The following is a 23,945-nucleotide window of genomic DNA, read 5'->3' on the forward strand; positions in this document are numbered from 1 at the left end:
CATCGCCAGGTGGTTGTGAAAGAAGCCTCATGAAGCTGAATTCCAGCCCTATTTATGATTCAGCAGGAAGCCTCAAGGAGAAGCAATCTGCTAGGTACATTTTTAGTTTCAAATGGGTGAAGAGTGTTATGAATAAGAAATAACACACTCATGAGGGATGACTTTATCAGAGACAACTGATGGTCAAGGAAAGGATAAATGAGAGAGGAGGGCCATGGCTGGTATAGCTAATTCCACAACTACATTTTGCTGCAGCATGGGACAATTTACCAAACTGCTGTCCTGTTCCTATAGTTAGGACTTTTTACACCCAACCAGTGCTAAAGGCGCTGATGCTCTCAAGCTGCAGTTCCCAACCCCAGGCCTCCTGGCCCTTCCAACAGGAGACTTATGGCAAATATTTGTGACATATAATTGCAAGCACTAGATCTTTTGAGCACATTCATTGGCACGTTCTGGTTGTACTGAGATTCTGGCCATTTCGTGAGGGTGGTGGTGGAACAAAGCACCACAGTACTTATAATCACTACTTTAGTTTCTCTGAAATAAAATAAGCAATTTCAGACCAAAACACCAAGGGTGGAACACCTACCTGGGTGAGTTGTTTTTTTTTAATAGTATCTTACTTGACTGGATGCATTTCTTTGAACATATTTGTGGTACAGTAGAATTGTTTGCTGTGGATATGCTGATACTAATAGGGTTGTTCTGAGACTGAGAATGAACCTATGATTTTTTTCAACCCCCATTCTTAGATAACAACCATTTTAACATATGGGGATAAAAAAAAAATAGCTTAACCTCTGCTGTCCTTATTGTAACAGAAGGCTTTTAAAAACAACACAAGACCGTCTCTGTAAAGCTAGCAACCTAACAGCCACAGCACTCCCCCTGGTGGTACTGAATTTAACAACATCTTATATATCTGGGATGGCCCATTCCATGCCAGCCTCATGCATGAAGAATGCAAGCACAAAGTACACAACCACAGATAGTGGAAATTCCAAAATGAGCAGGACGAAAGAAGTGCTCTGAAAAAAATAAAACAAATCAAGAAGGAATTCTACTCACTAGTTTCTTCTTGGCTCCATATTTCAAAGAAGGATATTCTGCATTCTTATTTTTGATTTTTTACATATATATCATCTATACGTTCCATCTTTGCTTATACCCTATACTGTCTATTAAAATGTTTTATTACGTATTGTGTTCGATATTGTAAGTACTATACTATGCCATGCTTTGTATTATTTGAATATTTTTACTGCTGTAATTGTGTATTGCTTGTTTGATTTATTCTTACTGTACACTGCCTTGAGTGAATTCTTTCAAAAAGACAGTAAATAAATGTTAATTTAAAAAAATATATATCCAAGTACTTATAGGACAGGAACACTATGGTAGGACTCCACCTATCAGCATGCGAAACAATCCAGGATTGGGTGATCTTGTTGGTAAGAATTCAGAGCCATAGCAAAGGACTTCATCTTTTTGATATCATCTCTGCCATAGCACCAAGAGTGCTGTGGTGTCAAGGGATAAATGCAGCACTGGGACCAACTGGGGGAAGCCCTAAATAGACTCACCATGTTGTTGAGAGAGCCATGAACCAGCAACAACTGCAACCAAGTCCTGGCCTATTTAGGTGATGTTGCGGTTGTCAATAGGGTAACCCAGAGGGGATTCCCCCTTTGGGTCTACTTCAGGACTATCTCAGTTTTCAAGGAATTTTGAAGGCCAGTGAGAAAGGGGGGAGGGGTTTCTGACAGGCTTTAGTGTTTTGTTTGTGATGTGTCCAGTTCCTCTGTTATAGGGTGAGGGGGTGCTTTGGAGCTGTTGAGATATTGGGTCAGACTTAAAATATTAGAATATAAATCAGGTTCAAAAATATTTATATTGCTATATATTTCTATAAGATTTATACCGCCTCCCCGATTTTCAGCTGGAGGTGGGCTTTAACGGTGCTGCTCTTGCCAGTGCTGAACCCAGATATTCAATGCGGAATTATTTTCAGCAACCAGAATTGAATATCCAGTTTTATTTTTGGCCGTCAGCTGATAACCAGTTAAGCCTATATTCAACGCTAACTAGCCACTGGCTAGCACATGAAGATAGGACAGCTAGTTATGTGGTCCTATTTATGTGCTAACCTTGCCCTGTTAACACCGAGTATTGAACCGTGTGACCCTCCCCTGAACACCCCCCAAGATAGCAGGATCCTGGTTATGCACTAACTGGTCATCTCCTGCTGAATATTCACAGATAACTGGTTATGTGTGATTTAACCAGTCAGCAGCCATTGTCGACTGGATAAATCACTGTGAATATTGGGCTGCCTGTATATTGTATAATTATTATTTTAAATGTTACATAATTATTACTGCATTGTTGTAAGATGATTTTTGTCTTCTGGGAGAAAGGCTAGATATAAAATCCAGAATAGTAACCGATATACTATGAACAACTCTTAATGTGATTCCTCTGTTTTGAAATGCTGAAGGTGGATCTAGACTCGCAGATTGGGAACCTGTACTGGAACAGCACAGGAGGAGATCAAGGTTCTTTTTCCAGCTGTTGCTGCTCAGGCCAGGTGAAGCTGTGAGTACTGATAGGGGATCATGTTCACAGCACCTCAAAAGCTATTCTTAGAGCAATATGTACTGATTGTCTTGATAAGCCACTCTGGAACAGTCAGGGATTTGTCCTTAAGTTCAGTGGGTGCAAGGAAGCCCTCTACAGGGCCAAACACACGACCCTAGGGACTCTTTTATTCTGTAATTATATCAGATTCGATTCAAAAGCGCAAAACCCATCCGTGAAAAACTACACTGGCTCCCAATCAAAGAACGCATTGCCTTCAAAATCTGCACTATGGTTCACAAAATTATATATGGTGATGCACCGGGCTACATGACAGACTTGATCGACCTACCTACTAGAAACACATCCGAATCAACACGGATGTAGCTAAATCTCCACTGCAAAGGACTCAAATACAAATCAACTTACGCATCCAGTTTTTTCTACATCAGTGCACAACTGTGGAATGCACTACCAAAAGACTTGAAAACTACATACGACCACTTACACTTCAGAAAAACACTTAAAACCCACCTGTTCAAAAAGGCATACCCTGACCCAACGTAAATGTCTGATCTCTGCAACACAACTACACTAAAGTTCGTAATGGTCATCACTCATCACACAACTCTCCCGTTGTACGATTCCTTCATGTGGTCCTACCATAACATCACCTTGCATTTGTTTACTCTGGAGTCTGTAAACAGCTCTCCAGCACTATGTAAGCCACATTGAGCCTACAAATAGGTGGGAAAATGTGGGATACAAATGTAACAAATAAATAAATAAATTAAAAGGGATGCTGTATTATCAGGAAAAATATGCATCTATAGTTTAAAAGCTTAAGTCTTAAGAAGCAACTTCAAATATAGTTGCCTCTATTTCTTCAGTATTTGCAGTGGTTTAATCCTTCTGCTTTGGCAGCGATTGTTGGACAGCAGAGTTGTTAATCTCCAATATTACACAGGTTCCCAGACTCAGTCTAAAGACTAAGAAGGGACTGTCCTCAGCTCATAGCTCAGATCCTCTGCTCTTGGACAGAGGCCAAGACCCAATCTGGTAGTTATACCAATGCCAAGTGACCATCATTATTAATTCTCCCCCTGCTTCTTTCTACATTTACCTTTGCATCCTCAACAGCTGCAGCTTGGTCCTCTTCGCCCTCATTGCGGTTACCCTGTATTTAATGATTCGAAGAAAAATAGCATTAGAAAACCATGGGACCCCCCCCCCCCCCCCCCCGGTTAAATTCAGTGTAAAGAATCTACTGAAATAAAATGTAAGAGGATGGATATCTATATAAATAATTCTCACCTGGAACATTCTGAAGCTCACTCTGTGGGAGGGAAACACTGAAGCCCTGCAGTGTTGGTAGGCTAGGCTGTCAGCAACACTCACTCACACTCACTGTCAGTCATAGACCCGCCCTCAGCCATGCCCCATTCGCACATAATTCGCAACCCCAACGTTCTAAATGAAGCCACCACCGGAAGTTGAGGCGTCGAGATATCCCCTTTGCCCATGAGTGTTTGCCCTGCCCTCGCGTCACTGTGTGATGACGACGAGGGCGGAGCACTGACACTCGACGAATCACCAACGGACTCCCCTTCCGCGACCCTGTCGACCCCCCCCTTCTCGGCGAAAACCGTCCCCCACCGCTGTCCACTACCTGTGCTGACGGGGGACCCCAACCCCCATCAGCCGAAGTCCTGTGCTGGCCTTCGCCGCGTTCCTTCTTCAATGATCTTCGGTTCAAGTTCCTCTGTGTGCGTCTGATGTCAGACGCATGCAGAGGAACTTGAACACAAAATCATTGAAGAAGCAACGCCGTGAAGCCCAGCACAGGACTTCGGCTGATGGGGGTTGGGGTCCCCCGTCAGCACAGGTAGTGGACAGCGGTGGGGGACGGTTTTCGCCTGTAACTCAGTAGCAAAGCACAGGACAACCACAGCATTGAGAGTAACACAGCCTGCCCAAGGGAGGCTTCAGCCAGGTCGGACCCAAATCCAGTGACGCTCACAAGGGGGAATTACATAAGCAAGAAAATGTTATTGTAGCAATGAATAAAAAAGGCTCCCACCTGAGCAAGCGAGACAAGGATCCGCCTGAAATGTCCAGATGTGTCTGAGCTGAGAGCATCCTCTAGGGATTTCTGATAAGCTGGGGAGAGACGTAGGGACACATAATTAATATAATCCACAAATCAGAGTCCTTGAATGGGGAACAGAAAAACAGATGGATGGAAATCCAGGAAAGGAAACAGGATCCGGGCCGTTTCTAAAAAGTTATAATGGCAATATTCAAGAGCCTTTACATGTGCAGCATTGGGAAAAATGTTGGCTTGCACATGGGCATATTTTGCCCATTTAAGTCACTGTACAGCCAAAATGTAAGTGTTCAAAAAAAAAAAAAAAAGGCATGACTTGGGGCAGGAGGATAACTTCTCTTTAATTCCAAATGCAGAAGTAGTTGAGGGATAAACCTATAGAGAAATATTGTGCATGTAAACTTTGTACTCTGCTTAGTACTGTGGATAGAGCAGTGCAGAAATAATTTAACTAATTCATATAACCATGTTATGTTCAGCCAACCAACTTTAAATGAATGATTGCTGAAAATATGCATAACGTTTATATGGATAATTGGGGATGTCTAACCTCAGTCCTTGAGCACCTCAATCCAGTCAGGTTTTCAGGATTTTCCCAATAAATATGCATAAGATCTATTTGCATGCACTGCCTCCATTGTATGCAAATAGATCTCATGTATATTCATTAGGGAAATCCTGAAAACCCGACCTGGCTAAGGCCAAAGTTGGACACCCCTGCTGTACAACTTTGTGTTTGGCTTACGACTGAATGACTACCTATTTGAATATTCTGATGTTAGGAGTGGCACAAAATGCTGAAGTTTCACAGAAATGTCTATATTTAAAAGACAATGCTACTGAATACCCCCCCCTCTGACTGCCATGGTAGTGTCTGGTCGGGGCCTGGGTGGAGTTCGGGTGGACCTGAAAAATACGAGGCCTCCGGCGATATTCAGTGCTGGTGCTCAGATACGTAACCTCGCAGATAGCAGTGTACAAAAAGCAACCCTATCTTTGTGTTTTACTGGGTGGGGGGGGGGGGTCACTGTAGAATCCTATTTTACAAAACGTACATAGAGGGGCATAATCGAACGCGAACGCCCATCTCCATGGGTGTCTATGTCCGAGAACGGGTACGTGAAGGGGCGGGACACTCCGTATTTTCGAAAAAAATGGCCGCCCATTTGTGCCCGGCAAATGCATCGGAGTTGTGTGGATTTGAGCTGGGCGGTTTCGTTTTTCAGCGATAATTGAAACCGAAGGCGCCCAGCTCAAAAACGAACAAATCCAAGGCATTTGGTCGTGGGAGGGGCCAGGATTCCTAGTGCACTGGTCCCCCTCACATGCCAGGACACCAACCGGGCACCCTAAAGGGCACTGGTAATAATAAAAAAAAAAGTCAAATACCTCCCAAGTCCATAGCTCCCTTCCTTTGGGTGCTGAGCCCCTCAAATCCCCCCCCCACCCAAAACCCACTGCCCACAACTCTACACCATTACCATAGCACTTATGGGTGAAAGGGGGCACCTAGATGTGGGTACAGTGGGTTTTGGGGGCGGTTTGGAGCGCTCCCATTTACCACCACGTGTGACAGGTGGGAGGGGGATGGGCTTGGGTCCACCTGGCTGAAGTCCACTGCACCCACTAACAACTGCTCCAGGGACCTGCATACTGCTGTGATGGAGCTGGGTATGACATTTGAGGCTGGCATACAGGCTGGAAAAAAAAAGGTTTTAAAGTTGTTTTTTTGGGTGGGAGGGGGTTAGTGACTACTGGGGGAGTCAGGGGTGGTCATCCCCGATTCCCTCCAGTGGTCATCTGGTCATTTAGGGCACTTTTATGAAAAAACAAAAGTCCAAAAAAAGTGACCTAAATTCGTGCTAAAAACACCTTTCTTTTTTGGATTATCGGCTGAAGGCGCCCATCTCTCCTCAGCTGATAAACACACCCCAGTCCCACCTTCACCACGCCTCCGATGCACCCGTCAACTTTGTTTGTTCCTGCGACAGAGTGCAGTTGAGGATGCCCAAAATCGGCTTTCGATTATACCGATTTGGGCGCCTTTGCGAGATGGGTGCCTACCTCCCGATTTGGGTCGGAATCTGGGCGCCCATCACTTTCAAAAATAAGGCTGATAGGCATCCATGTTGCCCTTATAAAATGGGTCCCTTTTTTGGACTTCATGCATAGGGAACCTGCTATATAATTGCCCCTATTAGGAACCTATTCTATAAAAGAAAGAATATCACTGGCATAGCAGGACAATAATGCAGTATATTTTAGGCAATGCTCAGGGGTGGACTGACCATACTGACAACTGGGCAGTGCCCTAGGGGAAAGGGAAATGGGACTTGATATACTGCCTTTCTGAGGTTTTTTTGCAACTACATTCAAAGCGGTTTACATACATTCAGGTACTTATTTTGTACCAGGGCAATGGAGGGTTAAGTGACTTGCCCAGAGTCACAAGGAGCTGCAGTGAGAATCAAACTTAGTTCCCCAGGATCAAAGTCCACTGCACTAACCACTAGGCTACTCCACCACTCCAGGGGGTCCAAGACAGTTGGGGGGGGGGGGGTCCAGTACTTTCTTCCCATATGACCAACATCCTTCTCTCCCCTCTGTCCCCAGGTCCAGGACACCCCCTCCTATGCTCATGTCTTCAACCCCCCCCTCTTTTCGTAGGTAAGAGCACCAGCAGATAAACTGGACGTTAGCCGCTGATGCCAGAACTTCCCTCTGTTATGACCCACCCTTATGGAAGAAAGAAATTACATCAAAAGGGGGGGGACTGCGGCAGAGGGAGGTTATGGTGGCAGCAGCTAGACTAAAGGGAAAAAAAGTCAGTGGCAGGGGGGAGAGGGAGGAAGCGGGGGGGGGGGGGGGGCTGCAATGATCCTCATTGCCCAGGAGCCCAGATCACTGTCAGTCCACCCTTGATAATGCTAAATGTCTAGATTACTTAAAAAAAAACAAAAAACACGCACACATTTTTAGCATTCTATAATGTATGTGTCTACCTGTTCCTCGCCCATATTCTGCCCATGTGTATATTCATCTTCCAGCTATATGCCATTGCATTTAAGCACCATTTTTATAAATTAGCATGTAGCCAGAATATTGGCATATATGCATGGATATGTCACACATCTGCATATATGCTGGTATTCTGGCCATCTACATGCATTCCATGACCTCACTGCACTGACTTTTTATACTGTTTCACCACTGTGTTTTTTTTTTTTTTTTTTTTGGGGGGGGGGGGGTATTTTCAAACTGTGTATGGAGGTCAAAATACACTGGCCCACTTTAAAACCTTTTAAATATAGCCCCAATAAAGTTAGACCATTTAACTGAATTGTAGAATGCTTCAAGTGCCTCCAGCTGAGAGACATCCACATACTGCTGTTCCAGATAAGTAAGAGAGTGGAACCAAACTTAATATATTTTACCTTTTCAGTCCCTCATAGCTCAACTTTTCTAGGGGCAAACTCAGAATTTGCTAGACAGCTGATGAGAAACAACAGATTGGGTAATGGGTGGCATCCTCCATGTTGTGCTAATTTTGTATGAAGGTTTCCTGTGAACCTCTTATTGGACTTACCTTCCAGATACACCTGGTTAATTGCATGGATTTCTTGGTTGGACCGAGTGGTCAAAATTTCAATAAGAGCTTTCTCGTCAGTGCCTGCTCCCTGAAACCATAAAGACATGAGCTAAGAACACAAAAGGTCAGACTGATTTGGACTTTGCCACATTTTGGAACTGCTAAATCCATGATATTTATTATTTATTTAGATTTTGCTCACACCTTTTTCAGTAGTAGCTCAAGGTGAGTTACATTCAGGTACACTGGATATTTCTCTGTCCCAGGAGGGCTCACAATCTAAGCTTATACCTGAGGCAATGGAGGGTTAAGTGACTTGCCCAAGATCACAAGGAGCAGCAGTGGGATTTGAACTGGCCACCTCTGGATTGCAAGACCAGTACTCTAACCACTAGCCCACTCCTCCACTCCTATTACCATAGAGGTACCACACTGCAGTGTGTCAAATAAGGAAAACCACAATGCAGTGCGATAAATGAACATCCATACCAGAAGAATACCACCTTGTAGAGGTCCCAAATAAATATCCATAGAAAATATCTATTATGCCAAATTTGCACTGTTCCCATAGGAACATTATTCTACAGCAGGGATTCTGAACCCAGTCCTTGAGACACACCCAGGCAGTCAGGTTTTCAAAATATTCACAATAAATATGCATGCGATAGACTTGTATACAAATGGAGGCAATGCATGAGACTGCAAAGGCGTTCTTCTAAGGTTGGTTGTTTTCATGGCTATCACATGCGACATATAGGGTGTGAGTTGAAAAGAGTGGTCAAAGGGACAGTTATCAAAGGGGATTTCTGCAAGTATCCCTTTGAATAATGCTCTTTCCTCCCCTCCCCCCACCTTTGGAATCCCTGTATATTGTTTAACTTGAACCCTTTTGTTCTTGCAAAGTAAAATTTAAAAAAATAAAAGCAATCCGTGCAGCTACTACAGATTTTCAAAAGAAGCACTTCAGTGGGAGTTTCTCTTTCAAAACAGACTTGTAGTCCTGTGGTTATAAAGTACCGACAGTTCACTGGAAATCATCTCCACACATTTCAGGCTCTCATGTATTTTCGTCACTTGCATAGCTCCTGGGACCTCCTTAAGGGTATATGTACATTCAATCACACGTCAGCCTTTTGAAAGCTGGGACCATCGATTCAAATACAGAACCTGAGAAGCAGCAGCGCTGGACAAATGACCATGTAATTAATGTTGACATCCCCCTCCCGCCCAATTTTGGATGCGCTGAACCTGTTAACATGCCAGCATCGAGAGTGTCCTTAAGATTTACCTCCATGGCTTTCTTTAATTGCTTGGCGTCATACTGGGCTGGTGTCATCATGAGTCCAAGGATCACTTTCGCTACGGTGCCCGAGAGCTCAGACTTCAAGTCTGCCATCAGATCCTTTCAAGAAAGAAAAAAAGACCAACTCAACTTCATGTGAACAAGCAGAGCGAAGGAGGGGAAGGAAGCAGCCTCTCCATACAACCAGTCAAGACAGATAGCAGCTATTGGTGTGGACAGAGAAAGGAGAAAAAGCTCAAGCCTAATTGTGGAAGCCATTCTGTTGCAATATGAATTTTCAAAGATGATAAATTAACATTGTACCCACCTTTGTCTCTTATGTGTGTGTGTCTAGATATCGATATATACACACACACACCCACTGTTTCAGGAAAAAAAAGGTATATAAAGCTTGTTTTCTGTATAAAACAATCAAGACCAGTTTTAATAAAATTTGGGATGTATCATCCTGAATAAATTTGCAATAAGCCTACAGCAAATGTTCAAAATGGCCCCCGTTGGCATGCACATGTGATTAAAAGTTGCTTTCTCCACAGAACAATGCATCAGTGACACCCTGACTCAAGCTGCGTAAGACCCCAAATCCTGTAATGAAATTAGCGCACTCTAAATGATAAGAAGCCCATTATATACCTATGGGCTTCTTAGCATTCAGCATGTGCTAATTCTGTTAGCGCACACTAAGCTTTAATAAAAAGGACCCAATAAGCTGCACCATGATATCAGCACAAGTTTTTGCACACAGCTCACATGCAAAACTTATTCTAACAAAAGACACCCACTAAATTGTGTACAAAAGCCAAAGGAAGTTCTGCACAATGCCTAGTGCACTTTATTTCATCAGCCCCTGAGTGGGAAAAATGCATAGATAAACCAATGATAAATTACCCTGCCAAAGTGCGATTTAAATGCCTTTTTCATCTCCTGCCGCTGAGCATTACTGCGCTGAGTAACAATATTAATGATTGAATCTTCATCAGTACCTGAAACAAAAACCAAGTATGTTAAGATGTGTCACCTCCCACTGCATTAGGGTTACCATATTTGGTCCCCCCCAAAAAGACACATGCCCCACCCTGCCCCACCACACCCACCCCACCCCCTTTCACACCCTCACTCCACCCCCTTTCACATATTCCCCTCCCTCCTGTCACACACCCATCACCCCCCCTCCATTCCCCTCCCCGTCACCCCCTTCCCTTACCTTACTCTACTGCCCTGGTGGTCTAGTGCCCTCTTCGGGGCAGGAAAGAGCCCCCTCTTTGCTGCCCGGAGCACTGCCCTGCATCCTGTTGCTGATCTCAGCGCCGATTCAAAATAGCCACCAAGAGTTGAAGTCTCATGAGGTCGCTTCAAGTCTCAGCGGTCATTTTGAATCAGTGCCAAGATCAGCAACAGGATGCAGGGCAGTGCTCCAGGCAGGAAAGAGGGGGCTCTTTCCTGCCCCGAAGGCGGAAGAGGTCACTAGACCACCAGGGCAGTAGAATAGTAAGTAAGGGGAGGGGAGGACCGGGAGACTAGCATAGGACGGCTCGTCCGCCACCCCGCCCGTTTCTCCAGAAATCCGGACAAACGGGCAGATTGGCAAAACCCACCCAGTTGCCCAGAAGTCCTCAAAAAGAGGACATGTCCGGGTAAATCCGGACATATGGTAACCCTACACTGCATACCCTGAACAGTGTGTGTTCTCACCAGAGCTTTGATCTATTCTGTATGTACCTCAACATAGACAAACACCCTGTACCAGCTACAGGAATCCTCTAGTAACTAAGCCGACTGTCCGCTCTAGTGACATCCATTGTTTACAAGGGAGTGTGCGCCACAGTGGGAAAACTGGACAACAGCGACACTGGATTTCAATCAGTCCAGCAGTAGAGCTGAACTGCTAATTTCAGAGGTAGAAATGCCAGATCGAGCCAAAACTGTTGTACTGTGTTTAGTCTTGATCTTTAGATGTGATTTACATCTATATTGTTTGGGAATTTGTTTTGCATTGTATGTGTTTTATATGAAGTGTGTTTCAAAAATGTGTGTTTTATTATTCCTTGCGTTCATTTGTAAAGCCACTTAGAACACAAGAACTGCCAGCAAGATGTAAGAGAAACCTTAATCAATTAAAAAAAATCTACTATATCCTGAATATAGCACTATAACCTTTATTTATCTGTCCCTCGATTGGCTTGAAGTTCATATAAATGCATATCAAAACTTATAAGGAAGAGTGAGACAAAGCAGGTTAGAGCTCTAACCTGCTTTGTCTCACTCTTCTGTTATTTCCAGTGCTATATGAAACAATGTATCTTGATGTAAATCAAGAAAACACTAGCAATGTATAAAGTCAGGTCATGAAGGAAGAGGGATGCTAGCTGACTAGATGAAAAACTTTGAGGAATCTGACAATGTAGGAAGACCAGTTCCTCATGCCTTATTCAACTGTATGTCTAATTTGCCTTCAGTTTATCCACCCATCTATTTATCCCAATGACTTTCTTACCCAACTGTACTTGCTCCCTTAGCTGCCTATTAAGATGTTTCATTGTATCTTACTGACATTATGAGCATCATAGCTGTTATTTCATTGTTCTAATGTGTGGATGTGTCATTTGTGCTGTGCACACATGATGTTTATAATGTCTACTTTATTTGAAGGTCTTAATGTGTGCCTATTGAGGTGTTTCATTTGTATTGTTCTGACATCATGATTATTATATCTTTTACATGTATGTGCTTAACATACAGCCTATCATATTTGTACTCTCATCATATTTTATTATGATTGTTAATGCTATCTAATTGATTTTTTTATTTTGTGTTGTCTGATTTGTATTGTTATATTTTGCTTTGTATGTAGCTTTGTTCCCCACTTAAAATATTTATAGTGGGCTAGAAATAAAGTTCTATGATTATTATTATTATGTTTCTCCTATTTCTAGATTTCAATTTGCCTTCTCCAAGTTTACCTCCTTGATTGCATTTGTGCTTATATTTGATCATTTTACTATTGTTATGCTGTTGAGTTTTGTGTCAAGCTGTAACTGCTGTAGACTGCCTTGGGTGAATCTCTTCAGAAAGGCAGTTAATAAATCCTAATAAACAAACATACTCCTGTTCCTTTTTCTATTTTCCACAGTGGTAGCATCCATATACTCATATATGGAAAAACTAAATATGAAAGTGCAAAACCCTTAAGAGAGAAACTTCACTGGCTTTAGGAATGCATTGCATTCAAGATCTGCACGATTGCACACAAAATCATTCACGCAGACGCCCCAACCTACATGCTAAACCTCGTGGACCTACCTCCCAGAAACGCCACAAGATCATCTCGCAAATTTCTCAACCTACACTTCCCCAGCTGTAAAGGACTAAAATACAAGCTGATGCACGCCACCACCTTTTCTTACATGAGCACGCAGTCATGGAATGCATTACCTGCAGAACTGAAAACAATCGACGAAACAACTACCTTTCGCAAATCTCTGAAGACATATTTCTTCAACAAAGCCTACAATGAGAATCTACAGCCCCACTAATCCACTTCACCAACCCATTCAGTTATGAATGCCCACCTTCTATAAATACCCTAATAAATACCTTCCTTCTCTTTCTTCCCTTAATAAATCTCTACACAATACTTGATACACTGGAAAAACCATGTTAATAATACTATGTAAGCCACTTTGAGCCTGCAAATAGGTGGGATAAGGTGGGATACAAATGCAATAAATAAATAAATATACCTACCAATTCCCTTCATCGCCTTCCGCAAGGCCTTGGCGTCATTGTCTGCATGGAAATCCGCAGCCGGGTGCATAGTCCCTTTGAGCTATGGAAACATTAGAATCTTACATTATATTATCACACGAGGGTTCTGCTTTTCTAGGAAAGAGGAAGGAAGGAAGGAACAGCTCTTGACTGCCAAGCAAAGGTGAAAGCGGCTAGTGGGATTAAAGCAAGCAGCTGAGGATAAACGCTCCCTTACCTCGGCTCAGAGGCCTGGAGATCCAACTACACTACTACCATATTAGAAAAAGGTTAGACTGTATTTTTTTACAAATGCAAATCTCACTTTTAATTGTGGAACTTTATAAACTCCTTCCATGAACCGGACAAGTCACCCAAAGCAGTGTCAAAAATAAAATAGGCACAACTGTTATATACTGTCTTCCTTGAACCAGGGTTCAGTACAAAGCGGTTTACATCAAAGTAGAATAATAATCAAACAAAATATCATAAAAAGAAAATAAAAACTAAACAGGCATAATGCTCAAAGCAAGAATCAATACATTGAGCTATAAAAAATAACTATTACTGCCAAAACAAACTGCCAGCTGGGCAGAGAAAAACTTGGCTTTTACTTTTTTGACAAAAGGCTAAAAAAGCAATTCCATAAAGGGTGCCTAAATTTAGATGCCAACTGTGCTTATACAATAAGTGCATTAACGTATGTATGTTCTAGGCCAGTGCTTCCCAAGTCCAGTCCTAGACTACCCCTTGCCAGTCAGGTTTTCAGGATATCCACAATGAATGTGCATGAAAGAGATTTGCATATAATGTAGGCAGCGTATGCAAATCAAGTTCATGCATATTCATTGTGGACATCTTGAACACTTGACTGTCCGGGGATACTCCAGGCATGCACTTGGGAAACATGGATCTAGGCCAGGGCTATTTATACGGCCTATTTTAACTGCTAAACATAGCCAGTTTGGCACTAAATATCTGTTACGTGATATAGTTGGTTAGAGGATAGCCGTGGATATTCAGCAGGAGATAACTGGTTACCTCCCGCTGAATATCCGTGGTTAGGAACTAAAAATGCTATTTAACTGGCCAGAAGCTGTTTCTAGCCAGTTAAATATTTTGAATATCTGCCAGACTGTTTATAAAGCAAAACCTTTACCTCTCTAGTTAGGGCCCCTTTTACTCAAGTGCATTAAAATGTGCAATTACTGCAGGCTGATGGACAAAATGAGCACGCGATAACTGCAAAGCCTCCAGCGTCTTCCCATGCTGTTTACCCTGAGACGATACACTTCCTGTGCATTAACTGTGCTGCAGATAACACAGGTGCACTAAGGGGGTCTTTTACTAAAGATTAGCTTGAGTTATCTGCAGCAGGTCCCATTTTATTCCTATGGACCCTGCTGCAGATAACTCGAGCTAATCTTTAGAAAAAGACCCTCTTAATGTTGCATTCTTACTTCAGATTTAGTGCACTACTTTATGACATCTGAAGTTAAATTTTAATCCAGAACGCCATTCCTTGTGATCTTGGGTAAGTCACTTAAGCCTCCATTTCCTCAGGTACGAAATTAGATCGTATGTCCTCTAAGGATAGGAAACTAAATTACTGTACCTGCATGTAACTCACCAGTACTCTAAATCTGCAATAAAGTCTGCTGCCACCGAAACTCCTGATCTACAGGTTAGTAAAGGGGTCAGAGGCAGCAGGATCTCTGAAGCTGGCCAGGTTGTAATTTTTAATTAGCACATAACTGCATTAGTAAAAACATTGTGGTATTTTTTTCTAGAGAATTATAAGAACATCAAGGCTCTTGTAAGAGTAATGCTGTTCTCTCAAACAAGAAAATCCATACATTAATGGCTATTCCACACCAGCGTCTCCCACACTGAGAATGAGCTGCAGTTGTCTGTTTTGCAGCCACTGCAAATGAAAGAAGAAACAGTAACAAAACCTGAGGGCAGCCATAAACATCCAACTTCAAAAACATCCAACCAGTGGCGTAGCTAATGGCCCCCAAAGCACCTCTTTGGCGGTGCCTCAATCCTTTCTTTTTCTCCACCCCCACCCCCTCTCATGGCAGCTGCCCATCTCTCTGAACCCCACCCGCCAGCAGTAAGCAACTTGCGCCAGTCCTGCAGGCTTCCCTCTACTGTGGCCCACCCTCAGTGACATCACTTCCTGTTTCTTCACTGGTGGGGAAGCCTACAGGGCTGGTGCAGTTGCTTACTGGAATTGCTGCCAGTGACAGCTTAGAGGTAGACCAGGGAGGGAAAGGAGCAGATGCTGGGTGGAAGGGGGAGAAAGATGATGATAGCAAGGGCAGAGGGGTGGGGGTGGGAAGGGTCCATCTGAAATAGCAGGTCTGGCTACGCTCCTACATCCAACTGGTTGCTGTTCCTGCACTGGGACAATGGTGTGAAATACCTTTAATGTACAAAATCATGGTTATCAGATTAGCTGGGTCAACTACTCATGCAGAACTCGTGAGAAAAGCTGGGGGGGGGGGGGGTCAGTTGCAGAGTTTTAAGGCACGTGGAAAAGAAGCAAAAGTTAGGTGGTCCTAAGTGTAAAACGCAAGGCAGCAGGTAGCAGAAAGGCAGGGCAGGGTAGGCAATCTGTTCAAACCTCTACTCGAGCCACTGCGCTACGTTCCCACATCTGATAGGCCGCCTGGGCAGCTTCAGGAAAGAACTCGCCTGCAGCACTGAAAGGGTTAAGTGGACACAAGGACAGTCAGCTCTCCAAAACCAGAATGAAATTTTCCAAGCCCAAACTCAGATGAGTACACAAACGGGGTCTGGACATCCTGTAGTCGGATGTTTAAGGAGTTACCGTCAAGATTGGGAAAATAGAACTGGCTGATGCCTGGTTCACTACTGTGGTGCAGCAGCAAAAATGTGCCAAACCAAGTAAAATTACAGCTGTCAAAAACTAGATCAATTGTATCTTCACGTCACTGAGGAAAACACAGGTAAAAGGAGACTAAAGGAGAAGCGTATACTATAATATGTTCCTTTGGCTTGTCAGAATGTACACACGATTGTTATTTCATTTACACACACAGTTACAATTAGAGGACAATTTTCAAGGATATTTTTGTGCATAAAATGTCTTATCCTGTCTCAATATGGTTAACACAGTGTGTATTGCTTACTCGATAACATATGCCTTAGTGGAGGAATTCCAGGAACAGGACAGGATGGAACTGAAAAATCATCCATTGCTTTCTCAAATGTACATGTTACTTTCCTTATGGAATCCACCTACACAAGCACACGGAAAATATGGCACTCTCTCTAAAAAACTTGATGCAAAGTCTGTGAATAAAGTACCCAGAGTCTGTAGTGTAAAGGTGGGGTTCGTTCCTGCCTCCGAAGACTCCACTAGACCATAAGGCCTTCCTAATCCCCCCCCACCCCGTTTACTAAGCCGTGCTAGCAGCTGACGTGCGCTAATGCCAACACAGCCCATTCATTTTGAATGGGCTGCGTCGGTATTGCCACTTAGCTTAGTAAACAGGGGAGTAAGTTAGGCCTGGGGAGGGCCTACAGGTGTGATGGGCGGAAAAGTGATCATGAGGGGAGGAGTGAATTTCAAGTTTCAGCCAAAAATGCACAGGCATTTTTGGTTGAAACACAAACCTTTATTTCGGTCTGGTTTTGGTGATGAATCCAAAAGCAAAATTCAAATTCACTCGGCCTCTAAGACCTGGTGTAACTGCAGGCCACGTAAATGCAGTAAGTATGTGGGTAACTTACAGGATTCTGTAAGTTACACACATAAGAGGGTGATACACCTATGTCCTGCCCGTGACCTGCCTATGTATATGCCCTCCTTCCATTTACATGCCATGCCACTGGCACAGGCCCTTAAACCACACTTCTGTTGTTAAGAGTACACTTATGTGGGTAAGTGGTACCATTCTGTAATCTTTCATACTTATGAGATGTAAAGGTTGGCACTAAAAACATAACAGTTGCCATACTGGGTCAGACCGAAGGTCCATCAAGCCCAGCATCCATTACAGTGGCCAATCGAGGTTACAAGTACCTGGCAAGATCCCAAAACAGTACAATATATATTTTATGCTTCTTATCCTAGAAATAAGCAGTGGATTTTGCCAAGTCTATCTTGGTTTATGGATTTTTCTTTTCGGAAGCTATCCAAACCTTTTTTAAACCCCACTAACTGCTTTTACCACATTCTCTGGCAACAAATTCCAGAGTTTAATTACACGTTGAGTGTAATTTGCTTATTTCCGATCTGAGGAAGAAGGGCAACCTTCGAAAGCTAATCAAGAAATGTATTAAGTTATGTCCAATAAAAAAGGTATCATCTTATTTTCTTTTCCATGTTTTATTTTGTTTGATTTCTATTGATAACCTTAAGAGTGGACTAACACGGCTACCACACTCCTCTACGTTGAGTGAAGAAATATTTTCTCCAATTTGTTTTAAATTTACTACTTTGTAGCTTCATTGCATGCCCCCTAGTCCTAGTATTTTTGGAAAGAGTAAATAATTATAGAAATGCCCTTATCTTAGAAAATATGCCCATACGTGGCACCTCCTGGCACAACTGCATGCGGTAAGTGTGTATGTAACACATGAGCTTGTCATCAAATATAGCTGTATTCATCTGCATGATTTTATAACAGCTATGCCATTTGCTGTGTGGAAACATGGTTTACATATGGAAAGCACAAGTTACCTACTTAATATACAGTACAGTCTCGATTATCCAACCTAAAAGGGACCGACTTGTCGCTGGATAAGTGAAAAGTCAGATAGTACGGAAAACACTGCATAAACCCCTCAAACAATGCAAAAAAACAAAGGGACAGAGGTTCCTGATTTTCAAAAAGATTTTCAATAGAAATTAAGGCAATGACATCAAGGGGGGGGGGGGGGGTCTGTTGGATATGCCAGATGGTCGGATTACCGCAGATCAGATAATCAAGACTGTACTGTGTAATACAGTTACAATGAACAGTTTGCAAATATTTTGATTTTAACTTTCCTCTCCCTCTCCTCTGTTGGCTGCAGCAAACATGAAAAGTTAAAGACTGGCAGCACTTACCAGGCTGGATTTAAAATGTTGATGCCCCAAGGAGCTGCAGAACTGCAGGGAGAGGATGCCCCCCCCCCCCCCCCAAGATCATAATGTGTGGTACTGCAACAAGCAGCATCAGATTTCTGTACCCAGGTTAAAATTTGGCACCCTAGAGAGTTGCCTCTTTTGCATCTGCCTAAATCCAATTCTGGGAGCTTATGATATCCTGGAAAGCTCCAGTACGTAACTGGGAGTCTGGAAGCAGCCTGGAGGTTTGTTTATAATTGAAACAAGCACGGTTTCTCAGCTGAGCATATTGAATTTAAAAGAAACTTTATATCCTGGAGCTTTTTACTAAGAACGGGAGGGATGTCTCTTTAAATGCAGCCCCAAGGGCGCCTCTCAATTTAACTGTATAAATACATAAGTGTTGGTAATGGGACAGACTGAAGGTCCATCAAGCCCAACATCCTGTTTCCACCAATCCAAGTCACAAGAAACTGGCAAGATCCCAAACGAGTATAACAGATTTTATGCTGCTTATCCCAGGGGCAAGCAGTGGATTTTCCTAAGTGCGTCTTCATAATGGTTCATGGACTTAAGAACGTGTCCAAACCTTTTTTTAAACCCTGCTAAGCTCACTGCTTTTACTTCATTCTCTGGCAGCAAATTCCAGAGTTCGTTTACACGCTGATCTCCTAATTCTATAAAAGGTACCTTAAAAAAATTCAGCGCTGCAAAACCACATGCATAGTGCAATTCTGTAACTTGCCTAAAGTTAGGCGTACTTTATAAAACATGCTTAGCAGCTGTTCTTGTGACTAAAATTTAAGTGCACTCATTTAGGCCACCTAAAACCAGGCCTAAATAACTGCACCCAACTTAGGCACAGATCGGGTACATTCTATAACAATGTGCATAAATGTCCATGACCCGCCCATTCCATGCCCATGGCCACACCCCCTTTTCAGCTGTGTGCATTAGAATTGATGTGCAGCACTAGTACGCATAGAAATTTGTGCACATAAATTATAATTATTGCCAGTAATTGGATGTTAAGTGTCAGTTATCAGTATTGATTGGCTTGTTAAGTTATGCATGCAATTTGGTCATGTGGCCAGATTAGCGCCCACAGCTTAAGGCGCCATTTATAGAATCTACTCCTGAGTGATAAATATTTTCTCCAATTTATTTTAAAATTTACTATTTAGTAACTTCCTAGGCCTTCTGTTTTTGGAAAGAGTAAACAAGCCGTTCATGTCTACCTGTTCTACTTCTTCCACACCGAGGGTCACAACCTTCAAAGCAAGTCATTGACCTCTGTAAACATCAACAGCCTCTTCTGAAACATCATGAATTATTGATAATTTCAGTCCCACTCAGAGGATCAGATCCTCACTCGGCCTTTGTTCTTGCACAAAGCTTAACCTTCACCTGATTTTAACCCATTTTAGTATGAATAGTGAAAACCTAACCTCATCAGAGGAAGGATAAGTGCAGAACCTAATGACTCTTCAGACAGGGGTCAAAGGAAATACCGATATGATATTTAGAATTGGCTCCGAGGTAGAATTACAGAGCAGGATCTTCTGAGGGGAATTTGCAAAGTATTTACATGAACAAATAGTGATTTACCTGCCTAAACGGAACATATTACACTGGTTCTGACATCTCTACACTGAATTCAGTTCTAGCTGAAATTGGAAGCCAACATTTTTTATTTAAGGCTTTGAATAAAGCAGCTCCTTCTACCCTCAAAGTTTATAAACCAGTGCAACCTTTAAGATCTCTTGAACATTTAGTTTCCTAAGACTTTGTTCTACTATCTTTTTTTATCTGTTGCTTTTGTATCCCACATTTTCCCACTGCAGGCTCAATGTGGTTTACATATTACCGTTAGTGGCGTTAGCCGATTCCGGTCTGAACAAACATGGTATGAATGAATACAAAGTGATAATGTGGTGGAATGAGGTACAAGTAGTGTTCATTGCGGTTTTTGGTTACATTGTGTCACAAGTGTCCAGGTTTTTTATGTTGGGTTGGTGGGGTATGCTCTTCTGAACAGTTCTGTCTTTAGTGCTTTCCAGAAGTTTAGATGGTTGAACCTAGTTTTTACTTCTTTTGGCAATGCGTTCCATATTTGTGCGCTTAAGTAGGAAAAGCTGGATGCATAGGTGGATTTGTACTTGAATCCCTTGTACTGCTTTGTCCCCCTCCTGCCTCCATGCATATCTCACCTATCCCCCATCCTGTTAGACTGTCACTGGAATGCTTTGATGTTTCACATATATACTGTCATCTACCAACATTTGCTTATTTCCGATCTGACGAAGAAGGGCTAACTTTGAAAGCTAATCAAGAAATGTATTGTTTTGTCCAATAAGGCAGGTATCACCTTATTTTCTTTTCCATGTTTTATTTTGTTTTATTTCTATTGATCAGGACTTTGAAAATCCAGCTTGAGATTCAGAGTTCACCGCAGGCTTAATGATTCGCACATCAGCTACGGGCATATAGGACTAAATTCTATAATTAACACCCAAATTTGGGTGCTAAAAAAATGGGCGTTAGCGCTATCCTATAAACGGCACACAAAGTTGGTTACAGTTTATAGAATAACGCTTAGTGACAGGATCCATGTCCAAATTTAGGTGCAAGGATTTATACCAAATTGGTATTAGTCCTTGCACCTAAATTAGGCGCAGATCTGCCTTAATCTATAACACTGTGCGCAAATTCTAGGAACGGCCCTGACCTACCCATGCCCCTCCCATTGCCACACCCCATTTTTGAATCTGCATCTTTATAGGATACTCTCTACAAAGATGTGCTCCTAAATTCAAATTGTTAGCTCCCAATTATTGACAATTAATTGTTCATTTGTCAATTAAGTTGCACATACAATCATGGAGTACGCCCGATGTGTGTCAAATTTCAGAGCTATGTGTTCAAAAAAATCCGCTGTTTAGCGGAGAACTCGAACGCCCCAAGGGAGAACACAGGTATGGAAGAAAGTGGGATGTTTGACCATGGAAATACAAGACCTGGAGAGATGGATCTTAAAAATACTTGTTTATTGATGAAAAAAAGACTCGACACAACCGTTGTGTTTCGGCCGTTAGGCCTGCATCAGGTGTCTACAAAACACATATATACAAATAAACGTTAAATAAAAACAAACCATATGTAATTGGAGAATCAAATGCTAAAAATCTAAAACAATATAAAATATTGCAAAATAAAAACTAATGAAATATACAAAAACATATTCGAAAACATATATAAATGGACAGTTAAAGAACAAATAAAAGTATTTTACATACATTTTTGACGTATGGCTTGTATTTAGCTACTGATGTATACAGTGGTGGAAATAAGTATTTGATCCCTTGCTGATTTTGTAAGTTTGCCCACTGACAAAGACATGAGCAGCCCATAATTGAAGGGTAGGTTATTGGTAACAGTGAGAGATAGCACATCACAAATTAAATCCGGAAAATCACATTGTGGAAAGTATATGAATTTATTTGCATTCTGCAGAGGGAAATAAGTATTTGATCCCCCACCAACCAGTAAGAGATCTGGCCCCTACAGACCAGGTAGATGCTCCAAATCAACTCGTTACCTGCATGACAGACAGCTGTCGGCAATGGTCACCTGTATGAAAGACACCTGTCCACAGACTCAGTGAATCAGTCAGACTCTAACCTCTACAAAATGGCCAAGAGCAAGGAGCTGTCTAAGGATGTCAGGGACAAGATCATACACCTGCACAAGGCTGGAATGGGCTACAAAACCATCAGTAAGACGCTGGGCGAGAAGGAGACAACTGTTGGTGCCATAGTAAGAAAATGGAAGAAGTACAAAATGACTGTCAATCGACAAAGATCTGGGGCTCCACGCAAAATCTCACCTCGTGGGGTATCCTTGATCATGAGGAAGGTTAGAAATCAGCCTACAACTACAAGGGGGGAACTTGTCAATGATCTCAAGGCAGCTGGGACCACTGTCACCACGAAAACCATTGGTAACACATTACGACATAACGGATTGCAATCCTGCAGTGCCCGCAAGGTCCCCCTGCTCCGGAAGGCACATGTGACGGCCCGTCTGAAGTTTGCCAGTGAACACCTGGATGATGCCGAGAGTGATTGGGAGAAGGTGCTGTGGTCAGATGAGACAAAAATTGAGCTCTTTGGCATGAACTCAACTCGCCGTGTTTGGAGGAAGAGAAATGCTGCCTATGACCCAAAGAACACCGTCCCCACTGTCAAGCATGGAGGTGGAAATGTTATGTTTTGGGGGTGTTTCTCTGCTAAGGGCACAGGACTACTTCACCGCATCAATGGGAGAATGGATGGGGCCATGTACCGTACAATTCTGAGTGACAACCTCCTTCCCTCCGCCAGGGCCTTAAAAATGGGTCGTGGCTGGGTCTTCCAGCACGACAATGACCCAAAACATACAGCCAAGGCAACAAAGGAGTGGCTCAGGAAGAAGCACATTAGGGTCATGGAGTGGCCTAGCCAGTCACCAGACCTTAATCCCATTGAAAACTTATGGAGGGAGCTGAAGCTGCGAGTTGCCAAGCGACAGCCCAGAACTCTTAATGATTTAGAGATGATCTGCAAAGAGGAGTGGACCAAAATTCCTCCTGACATGTGTGCAAACCTCATCATCAACTACAGAAGACGTCTGACCGCTGTGCTTGCCAACAAGGGTTTTGCCACCAAGTATTAGGTCTTGTTTGCCAGAGGGATTAAATACTTATTTCCCTCTGCAGAATGCAAATAAATTCATATACTTTCCACAATGTGATTTTCCGGATTTAATTTGTGATGTGCTATCTCTCACTGTTACCAATAACCTACCCTTCAATTATGGGCTGCTCATGTCTTTGTCAGTGGGCAAACTTACAAAATCAGCAAGGGATCAAATACTTATTTCCACCACTGTACATACTTTTATTTGTTAACTGTCAAATATGTTTTTGTATATTTCATTAGTTTTTATTAGATTTTTAGCATTTGATTCTCCGATTACATATGGTTTGTTTTTATTTAACGTTTATTTGTATATATGTGTTTTGTAGACTCCTGATGCAGGCCTAACGGCCGAAACACAACGGTTGTGTCGAGTCTTTTTTTCATCAATAAGCAAGTATTTTTAAGATCCATTTCTCCAGGTCTTGTATTTCCATGGTCAAACATCCCACTTTCTTCCATACCTTCAAATTTCAGAGCGCAATTTTGGCCGCTATATATAGAATTTGGGAGATAATGAGTATCAGGTCTTTAGGACTGACCATATGCAACTATATGATGCATACAAAATCAGGGGAACAGGGGACAAAATACCTGACACTCCAACTTCTAGGTAATAGTCTGGCTACTTATGAAATTTGTGGCCCATGGATCATGAGCTGTGATCGTCTTAAGAGAATAATTTTCAAAAACTTGGTTTATGCATGTAAATTATCTTCCATTAATGCAGTCAAAGGTAAGTATGTAGTTCAACAAATCTAAAAACATACAGGTTGCATTTTCATCTCTAAACATGGTTATTT

General features: G+C 42.4%; 1 protein-coding gene across 3 annotated transcripts in view; it reads right to left on the reverse strand.

Annotated features, from left to right (window-relative positions):
* The window catches only part of ANXA6 (annexin A6), an 82,333-nt gene that overhangs the window by 11,905 nt on the left and 46,483 nt on the right, over window positions 1-23,945 (reverse strand). For all 3 annotated transcript variants that reach the window (XM_030213601.1, XM_030213599.1, XM_030213600.1), the window contains exons 14-20: window positions 15,953-16,031; window positions 13,324-13,405; window positions 10,468-10,562; window positions 9,565-9,678; window positions 8,274-8,364; window positions 4,661-4,740; window positions 3,704-3,757 (exon numbers count right to left, since the gene is read on the reverse strand). In XM_030213601.1, coding sequence (XP_030069461.1) covers window positions 3,704-3,757; window positions 4,661-4,740; window positions 8,274-8,364; window positions 9,565-9,678; window positions 10,468-10,562; window positions 13,324-13,405; window positions 15,953-16,031 — 595 coding nt within the window. The remainder of the gene's footprint in view (window positions 1-3,703; window positions 3,758-4,660; window positions 4,741-8,273; window positions 8,365-9,564; window positions 9,679-10,467; window positions 10,563-13,323; window positions 13,406-15,952; window positions 16,032-23,945) is intronic.

Source organism: Microcaecilia unicolor, chromosome 8 (genome assembly GCF_901765095.1).
Source record: "Microcaecilia unicolor chromosome 8, aMicUni1.1, whole genome shotgun sequence".
Taxonomy (NCBI): domain Eukaryota; kingdom Metazoa; phylum Chordata; class Amphibia; order Gymnophiona; family Siphonopidae; genus Microcaecilia; species Microcaecilia unicolor.